General features: G+C 59.0%; 1 protein-coding gene across 1 annotated transcript in view; it reads right to left on the reverse strand.

The window, feature by feature from the left end:
• SMAD6 (SMAD family member 6) overlaps nt 1–3323 on the reverse strand; it is a 34887-nt gene extending 31564 nt beyond the window's left edge. The window contains exon 1 of the mRNA XM_067003537.1: nt 2211–3323. Within this exon, the coding sequence (XP_066859638.1) occupies nt 2211–2982 (772 nt within the window). The 5' untranslated portion in view covers nt 2983–3323. The remainder of the gene's footprint in view (nt 1–2210) is intronic.
• Between the last annotated feature and the right edge of the window lie 10542 nt (nt 3324–13865).

Genomic DNA, 13865 nt, shown 5'->3' on the forward strand with positions numbered 1-13865 from the left:
CCACGTGCGGGGGCCCAGCGAGAGCTCCCCAAACACCGCATTACGAAGACTGAAAAACAGGCGTTGGGTGATGACGAGAGGCTCCTTTCTTGGCACGGACAGCCCGATGCTGTGGGCTGGCTGGCTTCAGCCAAAAAGCCACCGAAGTCACTCTGGTGTGTCCAGCAGCACCTGGCTGCTCGGGGGGCTCCCGTGGTCCTCAGTTTGGCCCAGGCCCCGCAAAGGTGCCCGGTGCTCAGCAGCAGCACATCCACGTGCCCGCAGCGAGTCCCCAGAAGCTCCTGGATGAATCGGGTCACCGATCCGGCTCCTGCTGCGCTTGGAAGCGGAAAGACCACGCGACGGGCTGGGGAAGGTCGTCCATCACTTCCCGGGGTAGAGGTGGGGTTTTCTTCTCCATCGTGGCTTGCTTCTAGAACTCGGCCTCGCTGCAACCGAGCCGCGTGCAGGCAGCTGGGCTGCGGGACGGCCCCGGCGCTGGGCTGACGTTGGGGAGGCGCTGCACTGGAAATTCGGAGGCAGGACGCTGACCCCAGGCCTCTCCAACAAGCATGTGCTCCTCAGCTCCCACACTGAGCAGAAGACCAGTCCCTCAGTGTAACAACCGCAGCTCACTTTGAGTTATTGCATTAAAAACGCTGTTAGCATCCCCTCCGTGGTGCTCTGGCGTGGCTTATTGCCCCTCAAAAAGAAAAGGTTCCTCATCCTCATCCTGAAACAGGCACCGAGAGGCCTAACCAAGCAGGCTGCCAGCAGCAAGATGCTCTCCTCACGGGCTCTTAGCAGCCTCCAAAAAAAAAGAAAACAAACAGGAAACGGAGCCAACGTCCAGCCCTGGAGCAGCAGGTCCCCTGCCAGAGCCGGACCCGGTGCCACGACGTGGTTCTTCGAAGCACGGCTGAGTTCTTGTGCTGCTCCATCACATCACCCCATGGGGAACTGGGGACGAAGGTGCACCCGTGGCCAGCGCAGGGGCACCATTCGTGGTGGCACCAGGGCCGTGCTGGGGCTCCCGCTGTCCTTCCCCAGTAGAGGCAGAGCTGGAACTGGGGGGGCCCCCGGCCCAGGGACCCCCTTGCAGAGCAGGAACGCGCCAGAAGCGCCCGGGGCTCGGAGCCGCAGAGCGCTGGGAAAAAGCCATCGCTGCGGGAAAGCGGCTTGGAAACTTTGGCCGCTTCTAAAATAAACGCACATCTCCTCCAATCGAAGCTAAAAGCTACTTCCAGCCTCTAGCGATCTTCGGGGGAAGCAGCGCGCCGGCGCTGCGTGCCGAGCACAGAAGTTTCTTTCAACCAAGTGATGCAAAGCGAGGCAGGATTCCGGATTGCAAAATAAATAAAATCAAAGCTCTTGCCAAGAAGGGGACCGTGAGCAGGATTCCGATATCCTCCGGGGTTTCTCCATCCGCATCAAAAAAAAAAAAAAAAAAAAAAAGGGGGGGGGGGGGTGCAAAGCCAAGCCAAGCCCAGGGCTCGGTGGGGTTGCGGCTGCCCCCCGGTTCCCCCCCGGTCCCGCAGCCCCCGGCGGGGCTGCGCGGGGCCCTGCGGCTGCGAGGCGCGGCGGTAATTGCCCGGCTCCGCGGCCGCCCCGAGAAGCGGCGAGCCAGGCTGGCGCCAGCAGGATGCAAACTGCACATTATCGCCCCTTCGGCACCTAAATAGCAGGGGGACCTCCGCGGGGGGGGGAGGAAAAAAAAATAGGGGAAAGGGGGTTGATGCGCGGGTTTCACAAGCGCCGGTCACTGTCCCATGCTGGCCGGGCACGGGGTAATTGGGGGGGGGGGATCCCCGAACTTCGGGACCCCGTCCCTAAACCTCAGGATCCTCCTCCCCAAACTCCAGGACCCCCTCTCCAAAGCTCAGGACCCCTCTCCAAAGCTCAGGACCCCCTCTCCAAAGCTCAGGACCCCACTCCAAAGCTAAAGGACCCCCTCCCAAAGCTCAGGACCCCCTCCCCAAAACTAAAGGACCCCTCCCCAAACTTCAGGACCCCCTCTCCAAAGCTCGGGACCCCTCCCCAAAACTAAAGGACCCCTCTCCAAAGCTCAGGACCCCGTCCCCAAAACTAAAGGACCCCTCTCCAAAGCTCAGGACCCCCTCCCCAAAACTAAAGGACCCCTCTCCAAAGCTCTGGACCCCCTATCCAAAACCCTAAGGACCCCTCCCCAAACCCCATCACCCCCTCCCCATCACCCCCCCCCCGCCGCTCACCTGGCCCACAGAGGCGGCTGAAGTGGTAGGGGTTGCAGCAGACGGTGGGGCCGTCGGCGACGCCGAAGCTCTGGCACTCGCAGAGGGGCTTCAGCTCGGCGGGGTGCTGCAGGTCGGGCCAGCGGAAGAGCTTCCCCAGCAGGAGGTGGGGGGGCGCCGCCTGGCCCCCCAGGCGCACCTCGGTGCGGGCCACCAGCACGCAGCCGCTCGGCATGCCCCCGCGGGACTCCACCGCCTCCAGCAGGCTGTCCAGCGAGCGCTCCTTCAGCCGCTTCAGCAGCGAGTAGGTGACGGCCTTCAGCTCCTGCTCCAGCACCAGCAGCCGCGACCGCGCCTCGCGGCCCCGCCGCTCCGGGGACCCGCCGGGGGCTCCGCCGTCGGGGCCGGGGGGGGCGGCCCGGGGGGCTCCCGGCTGCCGCTCGCCGAAGAGGCAGCAGGTCACGGAGCTCTCCCGGCCGCGCCTCGGGCTCGGTCCCTCGGTGCCGTCCCGGCGCTGCGGGGCGCGGAGCCGAGCCCCCCGGCGCTCCGCCATCGGGGGGACCCCGCGGCGCCCCCCGGCCGCCGGCCCGGCTCGCGGCTCCTCGGCCCCGCCGCCGCTCCCTAGGGCCGGGCGGCCCCGCTCCGGGCTCCCGTCGCCGCCGCCGCCGTCTCCGCCGGCTCCGGGCTCGCGGCCGCCGCTCGTGGCGCTGCCATCGCCGCCGCCGCCGCCGTCGGGCACGACGCGGCTCCTCCAGAGGCGCCGCACCAGCCCCGAGCGTTTGGACCTGAACATACGCCGAGGCGCGGGCGGCCGGGGGCCGGCGGCGCCGCTCGCCGCCCCCTGTGCCGCGGGGGGGGCTCGTGGCCGGCCGCCGCCGCCTCTATCTCATCTCAGCCCCGCCGCCGCCGCGGGCTCCCTCCCGGCCGGGCCCCGCTCCCCGGCGCGGCGGCTCCTCCGTGCGGCGCCCCGCCACAGCCCTGCGCAGCGACTCGCCCCCGGCCCGCGGCGGGGCTGCACCATGGGGCGGGCGGCGGGGCGGGGGCGCCGGGCGGGCATAGACGGCGCCGCGGGGCGCTCCCGGAGCCGGGCTCACGGCCGCCGCGCCGGGCCCTCCGCCATCGGCCGCCGCGCCGGGGCCGCGAAGGGAGCGGCGGGGGGGGGGGCGGCGAGGCCGGGGGCACGGGACGGGGCCGAGGGGAGCCCGAGCATAAACTGGAGGGGGGGGGGGGGGGGGGGAGGCCCGGCGAGGGGGAGGGGGTGGGGGCCGCCCGGCGGGGCGAGCGGCGCCCCCGGGGGTGTTAGGTGCCGGGAGCCGACAGGGAAAATACGCGGGGTAAGGGGGAAAAAAAAGGGGGGGGGAATAGGGGGGAAAAAAGGGGAAAGGGGGAAAAAAAGGGAAAAAAAAGGGGGAGGGAAAGGGGAAAAAAGGGAAAATTTAGGGGAAAAAAGGGGAAAAATTAGGGAAAATTTAGGGGAAAGAAAGGGGGAAAGTTAGGGAAAAAGGGGGGAAAATTAGGGGATATTTAGGGAAAAAAGGGGAAAAATAGGGAAAAATCAGGGAAAATTCAGGGGGGGAAAGGAAAACGGGAAAAAAGGTAGGGGAAAAGGAGAAAAAATGGAAAACGTGGAAAAAATAAGGAAAAAAATTGGAAAAAAAAAAAGGAAAAAAAATTAAAAAGCGAAAAAAAAGAAAAGGCTTGGAACTAGAGACGCCGGCTTCAGGACATGGATGGCAGCTGTGAGGATCCGGGGGGCGGGCGGGCGGGGCGCTGGGTGCTGCTGGTGCTGGGTCCGGTCCGGCTCGGCTCGGCTCGGCTCGGCTCGGCTCGGCTCGGCTCGGCTCGGCTCGGCTCGGCTCGGCTCGGCTCGGCTCGGCCCGCCGGGTGCCGGCTGCCGGGGCCGCCGCTGCCGCCGCCGCGCTCCGCCCGCCCTCGCTGAGCTTTTGTGTGGCTCGGGCGCGCACGCGGGGCCCCTGGCGAGCGGCGGCGCGATTGGCTGCCGCCCATCATGTGCCAGTCTAGACACTCCGGCGGCCCCGCGCCGCGCCGCCCGTTGCGCAAACAGCGGCTCGGGTTGCCGCGCTCTTAAAGGGACACGCGCCCCCTTTTTTTTACCACCACCACCACCCCCCCCCTCCCCGGTAACGCGAGCCCCGCCGCGCGCCCACTCCTCCGCCGAGCCCGTGCCGCCGCTGCTCGCCCCCTTCCCCTCCCAGCCCCCCGCGGGCACGGAACTGGGAGGGGGGGGGGGATCCCCGCGGCGGCTGCCGGGGGAAAGTAGGTCAGGGCGGCGCTCCGGCAGCGAAAGGGTTAACGCCGCTTTTTCCCCCCCCCTCCCGCCGGAGCCGCGGCGCCGGGCCACGCCCCCGCGCTGTAGCGACTCGTCCGCCGTGGCAAAAGTTCAGGCCCGGCGCGCGCCCATTGGCCCGCCGCCGCGTGACGCGCGGCTCCGCCGCCTCCCATTGGCCAGGCCGCCGCGCCGGCTCCGCCCTCCTCCCCCCCCCCCCGCCCGCCGCGGCGTGGCCGTGAATGAAAGGCGCGCCGCGGGGCCCGCGCTGGGTCCTTGTGCCCGCCGGCGGCGGAGCGGGGCGCGGGGCGATGGGGGGGCGGCAGCCGGCGGGGGGCGGCGTGCCCCGGGCAGGGTCCGGGGGGGTCACCGGGAGGGGTGTGGGGGGGGGCTGCCCCGCACGAATTTGGCGTTTCGGCAAAAAAAAAATAAATTAATAAATAATTAAAGTAATATAAAGTAAAAAAAATGAAATAAAATAATTAATAAAAGAAAATAATTAAAGAAAGTAAGTTAAAATAATAAAAGGAAATAATAAAAGAAAATAATAAAAGAAAATAAAATACTAAGAGAAAAAAATAATGAAAGAAAATAAAATAATAAAATAAATAAAAATAAAAATCCCCCCCACACCTTTACCCCCAAGCACCTTTATGCCTCCATAAACCCGTGGATATCCCGTGATTTATCGGGGATATCGGGCAGTCGGGATGCACTGGAGGCAGCGGCTCCTGGCCCCACAGGTGCCCCGGGAAGGTGCCCCCAAAGGGGAGCGGGCAGTGGGGCACCTTCACCTGGCGGCCCGGCCTCACAGCACCTGGAAAACTTCCCCAGGAAGGAGAAAAAAAAAAAAAAAAAAAAGAAAGAAACGAATAAAATTTGTCAACCAAGATATTGTAAATCCCGGTTTGGGCAGGTTTCTGACTGGCACTTTTGGGCAGCTCCTGCTGCAGCTGGAGGCTGGCGCCGGCGGTGCTCCCGAGCCCCGGCTGCACCCGCACACCTGAGAGCGAGCTTTGGGTCAGTGGAGTCCCATTTTTTTATGGCAAACCTTAAAACCCCCCTCAGAAATGTCCTGACGGACTTTGCGTGGAGGTAACGTCGCGTGGCGGCCCCGCTGGAAGCCCGCGGGTGCCCCAGCAGCAGCCCCACGGCACCGCCGCCCGCAGCCCCGCGCAGGAGGCAGGCAGCATCCAGCCGGGGCGGCCACGTGCTGGTGGGACGAAGACGCACGGGAAGGCACGGGGAGGCTGCGGAAAGGGCTCGGCTTCAGGTGTGGAGGCAGAAATCGGGATTTCCTGGCTCTCGGATCCCTGCCCGTCCCCGGGCTGCTCCGGAGAGGCTCCAGCACCTAAAATCCACACGGACCAACCGGTCCTGCACGGCCCTAAGGTTTGTCTCCCGACAGCAGCTGACGCTTTTCCCTCCGATACCTTATTTACAAACAGCCGTCTGAATTAAAATGGCACAAATGTGCAATTACCAGCATTTAAATCTGTATAAATCTTAAATACAGCACCATTTGGGTCGAGGACAGGCTCTTATTCCAGCCAGCAACGTGTCGCTGCGTGGCCAGTGCCACCAAGCCATGGTGCAGGATGGCACGACGAACAACGGGGCCTTCACGGTGGGCACAGGTACGTGATGGAGAAGCCCCAATTTCGCCAGGAGTGCCACCACCTCGGGCTGGGCAACAAGGGGACGTTGTTCCACGCCCCAACGCGGGGCAAGAAAAACAGAGCCCTCAATTGTACTCCCCATAACGCACACATCATTTATAGTAATGTCGGTTATTAAAGGATTTTTGGTAATTAACAGCGATGTGCTCCTGCACTGCCTTTTTTCCCCCCCCCTTTTTTTTTTTTTGGCCTGCCATAATAACAAACATTCCTGCGAGATGCTCTGGAACACGTCCTATAGGTCTTGGCACAAAAGCTGCAGAGAAGGTTTTGAAAGCCTGCCAGCGTTATCTGACATGCATCTCCCAGGTGCTATATACAGCCAAATCCTCGTGGGCCCGGAGGACCGTGGGTGGCCGCGAGGGCCCCGGCACTCACCTCCTCCGAGAGCCAAAACGCGGCCGGGATGGGGCGACAGCAGGGAGAGGGCACGGGGAGGAGCAGTCGAAGGCGACAGCAGAGCCCAGGGCTGCAGGCAAGGACGGGAAGCTTCTGGGTTTTCAGTACGCAAAAGCAATCTCCGATTTTCTAGCTTCTTGGTCTCCGGTTCTTTTTTTCTGGTCGAAGAGAAAGGCGCAGGGATTAAAACACAAAATGAAAAATTGTCATATATTAAAAAAAAAAAAGAAAAAAAAAACCACTTAGCTTGGTTCTTGGGTCATTCTAACACCTTAAAATTGGGGTCGAGGTGGGGACCCCACGTGCTGGGTGCTGAGGGTCGGGTGGCCCGAGCAGGGGGCAGCAGAGGCTGGGGACACCCCGCGGCCCCGTCTCACCCCGTGCCCGCAGGCACCGAGCGCCTGAACCCGGCCGGAGCAACCACGGCTCAAGTGCTGCGCCTGAGCAGGGGGCTCTGCCAAGAGCTGAAAGGCCTCGTAAAATCAGGCTGGTTTTGCTGGAAGCTGATTTTGAAAGGAACCAGAGGGGAAAAAAAAAAAAAAAAAAAAAAAAAAAAGCTCTGACAGCACCAGAACGTCCCGTTTCGTTTGTTTTAATGACATCGCCGCGACTTTCCGGCTCAGGCTGACTTTTCGTGTTACTCTTGCAGACGTTATATTCTGCGCCGCAACGTACCGTGGTAGGACCTTGGACGGTCTTCAGGATGGAAAAAGCTAAAACCAGAGCGAGGCCTTTGGATAAACCCAACCCAAAAACCGTTTGAAGGCTTCTCCTTCGCGGCGAATTTCACCACCGCTGGGCTCGGCTCTCCCAGGCCTCGGCTTCTGGAGCTCCTCCGGGCTCAGGATGTGATCCCAGCCCAGAGGGTGGACATCGAGGGAACGCGGGGGCTGTTGCCCACCAGCACGCACGGGGCTCGGAGCCTGTGTTTGCTATTTTCACCCTTTCCACCCCATTTTGGCCACAGCATCCCGTGCAGCTCGCCACCCGCGGTGGTGGGGAGCCGGCGGGGACGGCGCGCACCGATCCGTGCCCGCGTCCCCATGCAGGGGCTGGGCAGAGTAAAGGGGTAAATAAAGGTGGGAGAGCACTGCCCCAGCCTCCTCCTGGCATGAGGAATTGTGGAAATCCCTGTACGTGGGTACAGCCGAGAGCGAATTTGCTCGGGCGCCTTTCATCCACGTGTCCCCATCCCGTGCCGTGGTGGCACCCGGAGGGTGACCTGGGGACGCAGCAGCTAGGCTGCTCGGGGCAGGCTGAGATGCAAGCTGCAAAATCTCGTGAGGAACCAAGAAAGGGAAGAAAAAAAAAAAGAACAAAATTCGACCGAATCAGCCCAACGCTGCCTTCCGCCCGACCTGCAATTAATGAGAACGGGTTAATGGCAGCTCCGCGAGGCGAGCGCTGCGGCTGCCGCCTCTCCGGGCTCCGCAAGGCCCTTCCCACGAGTATCTCCTGTGGGTGGGACGAGCTGACTCACAGTTTCCAGGGCTGTAGTAACATTTCAACACCCCAGCGCTCCAGCCTTGGGGACTGATGGCAAAGAGCACATTCCCAGCAGAGCGGTTGGGAAGCTTTTGACAACATGTTTTCTTGTGTCAGAAAATGTCAGTGTGGCAAAACCAAATTTTTCTTTTTTTTTTTTTTCTTTTTTTTTTGTAGCAACCTATCAGTTTCCACGAAGGGCTGTTTGGGGAGGTTGCCTGTGCCTGAGCCTGGATTTCTAGTCAAAACCACAGGGTAAAATCTTCTCCCAACAGGCCCTCACCTGCAGGTGATGGCACCCAGCCACACCGCTCCCAGTCCCTGGAGAGGTACCTGGCTGCCAGCAGGGACACGGGGACACAGGGACATAGGGACACAGGGACACTGGGATACAAACTCTCCCATCCCAGGAGAAGCCCAGTCTTTAAATCCCTTCTGTGCAGAGCTGGGCCGGTTTGTGTAAGCAGTTAATCAGTTATCCAGGGAGAAAGAGTCTGAGTTCCAGCCCAGAGATGTGAGCGCCCATCTGGGATGTGGAGTCTTGGGTTTGGGTCCCCAGTTTGAGTCGAAGCTCGAGCATTTAACCCACCTGTCAGGCAAGGGCCATGAGTACGGGGTTATCCCCTGTGCTGCTGCTTTCACTTTTTTAGGAAAACGAACTCAAAATGAGCCCGATGCAACCCAAAGCAAGCACCGGTGTCTCAGGTTTTGTAGGACAGAAAGACCGTGTTCATCCGGACCCAATGCCAGCCTTCACAGGTGTTTTATTCCCCATCAAAAAAAGCTGTATTTCCATCTCTCCTACTTGCTCTCGCTTCACTATGCTTACTTCCCCGTGGCTTCTCTCCCTCCCTTTTTTTCTTCTGCCGATCCCCCCGGTGCTGAGATCGCCTCTCTCCGAGCAGGCTCGAGCAGACGGCTCCACAAAACCCAGCGCGGCCTCGGCAAGCAGAGCTCCCCGGCACCGCACAGGACGACCTGCTCCAGAGGAAGGCAGAAGACGGATGGCCGAGGGCGTGCGGCCGCCGGAGTGCGGTGCCGAGTGCGGCAGGTCCGAGCGGGCAGGCTCCAGGCAGCCAGGGAAGGAGGAGAAGCCGCCTGATCTACCTGATCCCCAGCCAAACTCTTTCCAAGGTGCAGCAGATTTCACATCAATAACTTTTATTCATCCTCCAGAAGCCGGCGGGCTTCCTGAGCGCGGGTGGCACCGGCACCGCGCGATGCCGTCCCCCAGGGGAGCCCATCCTGGGAACGGGGTGAGTCCCAGCCCAGCAGCCAGCTCCGGCCACCTCTTCACAGCCAGCTCCCAACCCTCCGGAGCTGCTCAGCACCACCGCCTGATGCTCCCCCTCTTGCTCACGCGCAAGCACCGTTCATTTACCTTCACCGTATTTATTCTCATAACCCTCTAGGGAGGCAAGGGACTACTGGTAACATCCTCCGGTACTCATGCGGAGGGCTTGCACTGCAAACAGCCCTCGGATGGCCGCCGAGGGCTGTGCCGGGATGCAGGAGCTGCCCCGCTTCTCCGCTGCTCGCTCAGCACCTGCGTGCGCCCAGCGGCCGGGGAGCTGGTGGGGCGCAGGAGATGACGGGCGTCGTTTCTCCCGGGGCTCTGGAACCAGACCGCAGGTCACGGGGAGGATCTACCCGCCACCGAAGCTCTCAGTGTGTTTCCTGATGCCACTGACAGTGATTTTCAGCGCCCTTTTGAACTCAGGAGGTACATGGATGGAGAGGGGGAAGACCTTGGCTCCCGAGCCTTTAGACCAGGTGAGCATCCCACCTCGCGGCCAGCCACCAGCAGCCACCCTCCTGGGGATGCCGCAGCCCGGCAGCAGCGTGAGCACAGCTTGAAACCAGCCGTCCGTCTGCACGAGAGTGGTTTGGGGATTTCTGAGCTCGCAGGAACTCCCTCAGCCTCACTTCTCACTCCTCCGGTGGCAGGCAGGCCAGCAGGGCTAGCCGTTGAACTTCTCCTGTCCTGTCCTGGCTGTAGGAGCCCAGCAGTATCACACAGAACAGACGCTCTGCTCAGTAGGAAGGGAACTGCAGCCTCCCTCACCCACCAGAGGCTACGTCTGAAAACCACACCACCCATAACAAACACAGGAGTTTGTCCTCTTTATCAGCATTTATTCAGCAGCCTGTGGAGACAGTCTGCCTTGCTGGACTCTTTTCCAGGCAGATAACACCCGGTTCTGAAGCTGCCCTTTACTTTTTTTTTTGGGGCTTGGCTTTGGTGAGTTGCCATTTTCGAGGAGGACAAAGAGCCCAGCACCTTTGCAGAATATCTCTACCCCTATCCGTATCTACCCGCACAATTTGCAAACACAAAACTGGAAGCTCCCCGGGAGGGCAGCATTAAAACAAGATTATTCCCTTTGGAGCTGGTCCAAAAAAAAAAATAAAAAAAAATAAATAAAAGAGGCAGCAGAGGTGGAAGTCCAAAAGGGATGGTAATGGCCCAGCCTTGGCTGTGAGGGGTTTGGTGCGCCCAGCGGTGCTCTCCTAGCAGCGGGAGCTCAAATCGCGGGGCGGCAGGGCGAGGAGGAAGCATAGGTTGACGAAGACATCAAAGCAGAGCTGAGAAAGGTCAGATATAAATGGCAACCTGTCCGTTTGTGCAATAGTTTGCTCTTCTATTTACGATGGCATTTTCTGGGAAGGGCTGGTCAGAGCCAACTAGGGCAGGCTTGTAAAAAGATAATTTTTCTCCCTTAGAAAACACAACGACAGACAGGCTGGGCTGCTGGCTTTTCTCCCTTCCCGAGATCTGCTGCCCTGGGCAATTTGTCCTGTTGCAGCAGCTCTTTGCAGAAGTGCCTGGCGTCTGGGCAGCTCCAGAGCAGACGCCAGTCACTCGAGCAGAGAGCTGCTTACCACGGCGCGGGGAAATATTTTCTGCAGCGGTGCAGGAGCGACTTAAAGAGCAGCACTGTTATTTCGTAGTCATCTCCAATAATAACTCGGAGACAGCAGCCGCAAGACGCATTAGCAAAAGCTGCTGCCACTGACCAAAACTTGAGAGGAGGAGGAACAGAAGTGGGAAGAGAATAGGAACAGAAATAGGGACTGAGTCACGGGCCGGAGAGGCAGCGAGGGCAGAAGGAGGCAGGCTTCCCGAGGGGTCCTGGGATGGGTCTGTGGGACCAGTGTGCTCTGCTCAGGCGCTTCCCCAGATTTCTTGCAACCTCGAAATGGGGATGCGAAAATCATTAAGGCAGAAGAGAAGAGTGTCTTCCCTGTTTTGAATCTGGACCGGAGGCAGCCAGAGGCAGTCGTTACTGAAACACCACGCCGACATCTCTTTTTGTGTTGAAGCTGTGTTTTGAGTGTCTCTGCTGGCGGCTGGCTGCAGGATCTCCAGGGCTTGCTCACGCGGAAGAATGCGAAAATGGAAAGCGGGATTAGGGAGGGAAGGAGCTCGCCCTGAAGTCATTGGCACCGCCGGCTGTAACAGAGCCAACCATCCTAAAACCCACACCAGGACCCAGGAGCAGCAGCTCCTTCACTCCTATGCTGGTGCCCTAACTACAGCTAATGACAAGAACCATTTGGGAGGAGAGAGAATGAATTGCGTCGCATAAAGAGAGAAGTTCCCAGAGCCAGCTTAGAGCTGTCCCCTAGCAGCTCCTGCACCACCTCGCCTGCCCGCACCGAGAGCAGGGTGCTGAGCAGCCCCAGCGCCCTCGTCCCAAAGATGCGTGCTGAGGAATGACACCGACCATCCCAACACGAGTTATTAATATTGTCGTTAGCCAAACAACAAACGTTTCTCTCAAAGCCGTAAAGCAAGGGTGGCATTTTTATTAGCTGAGGTTTCCTCCTTTTTTTTTTTTCCCTTTTTTTTTTTTTTTTTTTTTTTTTTTTTTATGGCCTTATCCACAAATGCTGAGAGCCAGAGGGAATTATTTGTTACTTACATTAAAGCAAGAAGCCTTCAGACCACAGCGCTGCAACCACTCCCCGTATCATTATTTTCTTCTTCTGGATTTATACAGAGCTCATTATTAAACCTTAGCTAACGCAGACATCCTAACAATGCACTGAGTGCTAATAACTGCTAAGCAGCATTATTAATTATTGTAATTACAGTGTTTAAAATACATTTTGATTATATTAAAGAGAATACTTTCCTACTTTTCCGACCAAAAAAATCCACAAATGTAGCTTATTAACACTAATTCTATTCTTATTGGTGAGACTATTGTTAGATTTCAAAGGCAGCCAGTCTGGGCCCAAAACCCAGCCCGGGCTGTGATGGCTGCCCTGGGGGCCAGAAGGATCTTGGTGAAATCCATCAGTGGGGACCCCAATTTGGGGTGCAGTCGGGGTCAGAGGACCCCGACTTTAGGAGAGGCATCAGCACATACGGACCCCATAGTGGGCTGACGTGTGGCTGGTTGCAGAGCTCCTTGTAGGTACAGGATAGAGGTATGTAGGTACAATATGTGTAGGTACAATATGTGTAGGTACAATAAGAGTAGGTACAATATGAGTAGGTACAATATGAGTAGGTACAATATGAGTAGGTACAATATGAGTAGGTACAATTGCAGAGCTCCTTGTAGGTACAATATAGGGTCGCAGCCCCGCAGCTGCACTCACGCTGTTAACCCTTGCTGCCAACGCTCTCTGGAATTATTCACGCCCAAGCCAGACAGGCAAATAGGCAGGCAGACACCCAGCTGCGCTTTTAATTAGAGCGGTGCGGAGATAAAAAGCTTCGGAAAACAATTTTCAACAATTAAAAATAATATTCCAGGCGCTTGGCTGCCCCAGCCGCGTGTGTCCTGGGCGGCTGGGAGAGGCCAGCCAGCCCCCCCCCCCCCCCCCCGCGTGCCAAGTTGTGACTACAAGACGAGGGCTTGCTGCCCTTCCCCTCTGCTTCCCAGACGTTTCTTTGCTACAAAGAGTTAAGATTTCACTGGTCGGGCTGTTTGTGTTTCTATTCACATGTCAGTGCCTGTCATTTATTTAGTCAATGGGACATGTCCAAGGGATGGAGACAGGCCGGGTTAGTCATTCTGACCGTGGGTCGCCAGCCACTGCAAACCGCCTGAGGTCATTTCCAACAGCACCACTAACAATGAGAGGGAAGCTGGGCCCAGGAGACCTGCAGGAAACGGCGCGGAGATTAAAGACGGAGATAGTCCTCGGCAAAAGTACACTGCAAGAATGTTCCCTATGTTCTGTCAACAGAGTTTCTTCCTCGCCGAAGACCGTCTATTTTAAGGCCGAGCTCGCACCAAAAATGGAAATCCTTGCTCGATGGCTATCAGCGGATCTTCGGTTCCCGGGGCTGCGGCAGAGCTGCGGCCGAGGAAACGAAGCCTCCAGCTCGCCCCGCGCCGCCGGCTCCGCTTTCGGCTCCGTCTGCGCTTCCCTGGCGCTCTCCTGCTTCCAGGAAGGGAACGGAGGAGAAACCTTGAAACGCCCCGGTGCGGGCTTGTGGCAGCATCAGGCTCTGAAATGAAGCCCCCGACGGCACATCTCGGGAACGGGCAATTCCTCAATGCAGGGCAGGAGCAAAAGGGCGGTTTTGGGTGCAGAGACGCACATTTTGCTTCTCGAGCGAAATGCCGCTGCCTGCTCGTACTTAACACATCAAGTACCTCTGGGTGTTTTGGAAAACATTAATAGCAACCACATGACTGGTGTAAAACACTGATTTTCCATCCAGACACACTATTGTTTTCAGATAAATACATTCCATCGGGCTTTTTTGTATCTGAACTTTCTACATGTGGCTTCTGGGGCTCGGGCAGATGGGGCTCGGGGCTTGACAACAATAGAGGTGGCCCAGGAGAGGCCACGCTGGTT

The sequence above is a fragment of the Anser cygnoides genome, chromosome 11, assembly GCF_040182565.1.
Source record: "Anser cygnoides isolate HZ-2024a breed goose chromosome 11, Taihu_goose_T2T_genome, whole genome shotgun sequence".
NCBI classification, from domain to species: Eukaryota; Metazoa; Chordata; class Aves; order Anseriformes; family Anatidae; genus Anser; species Anser cygnoides.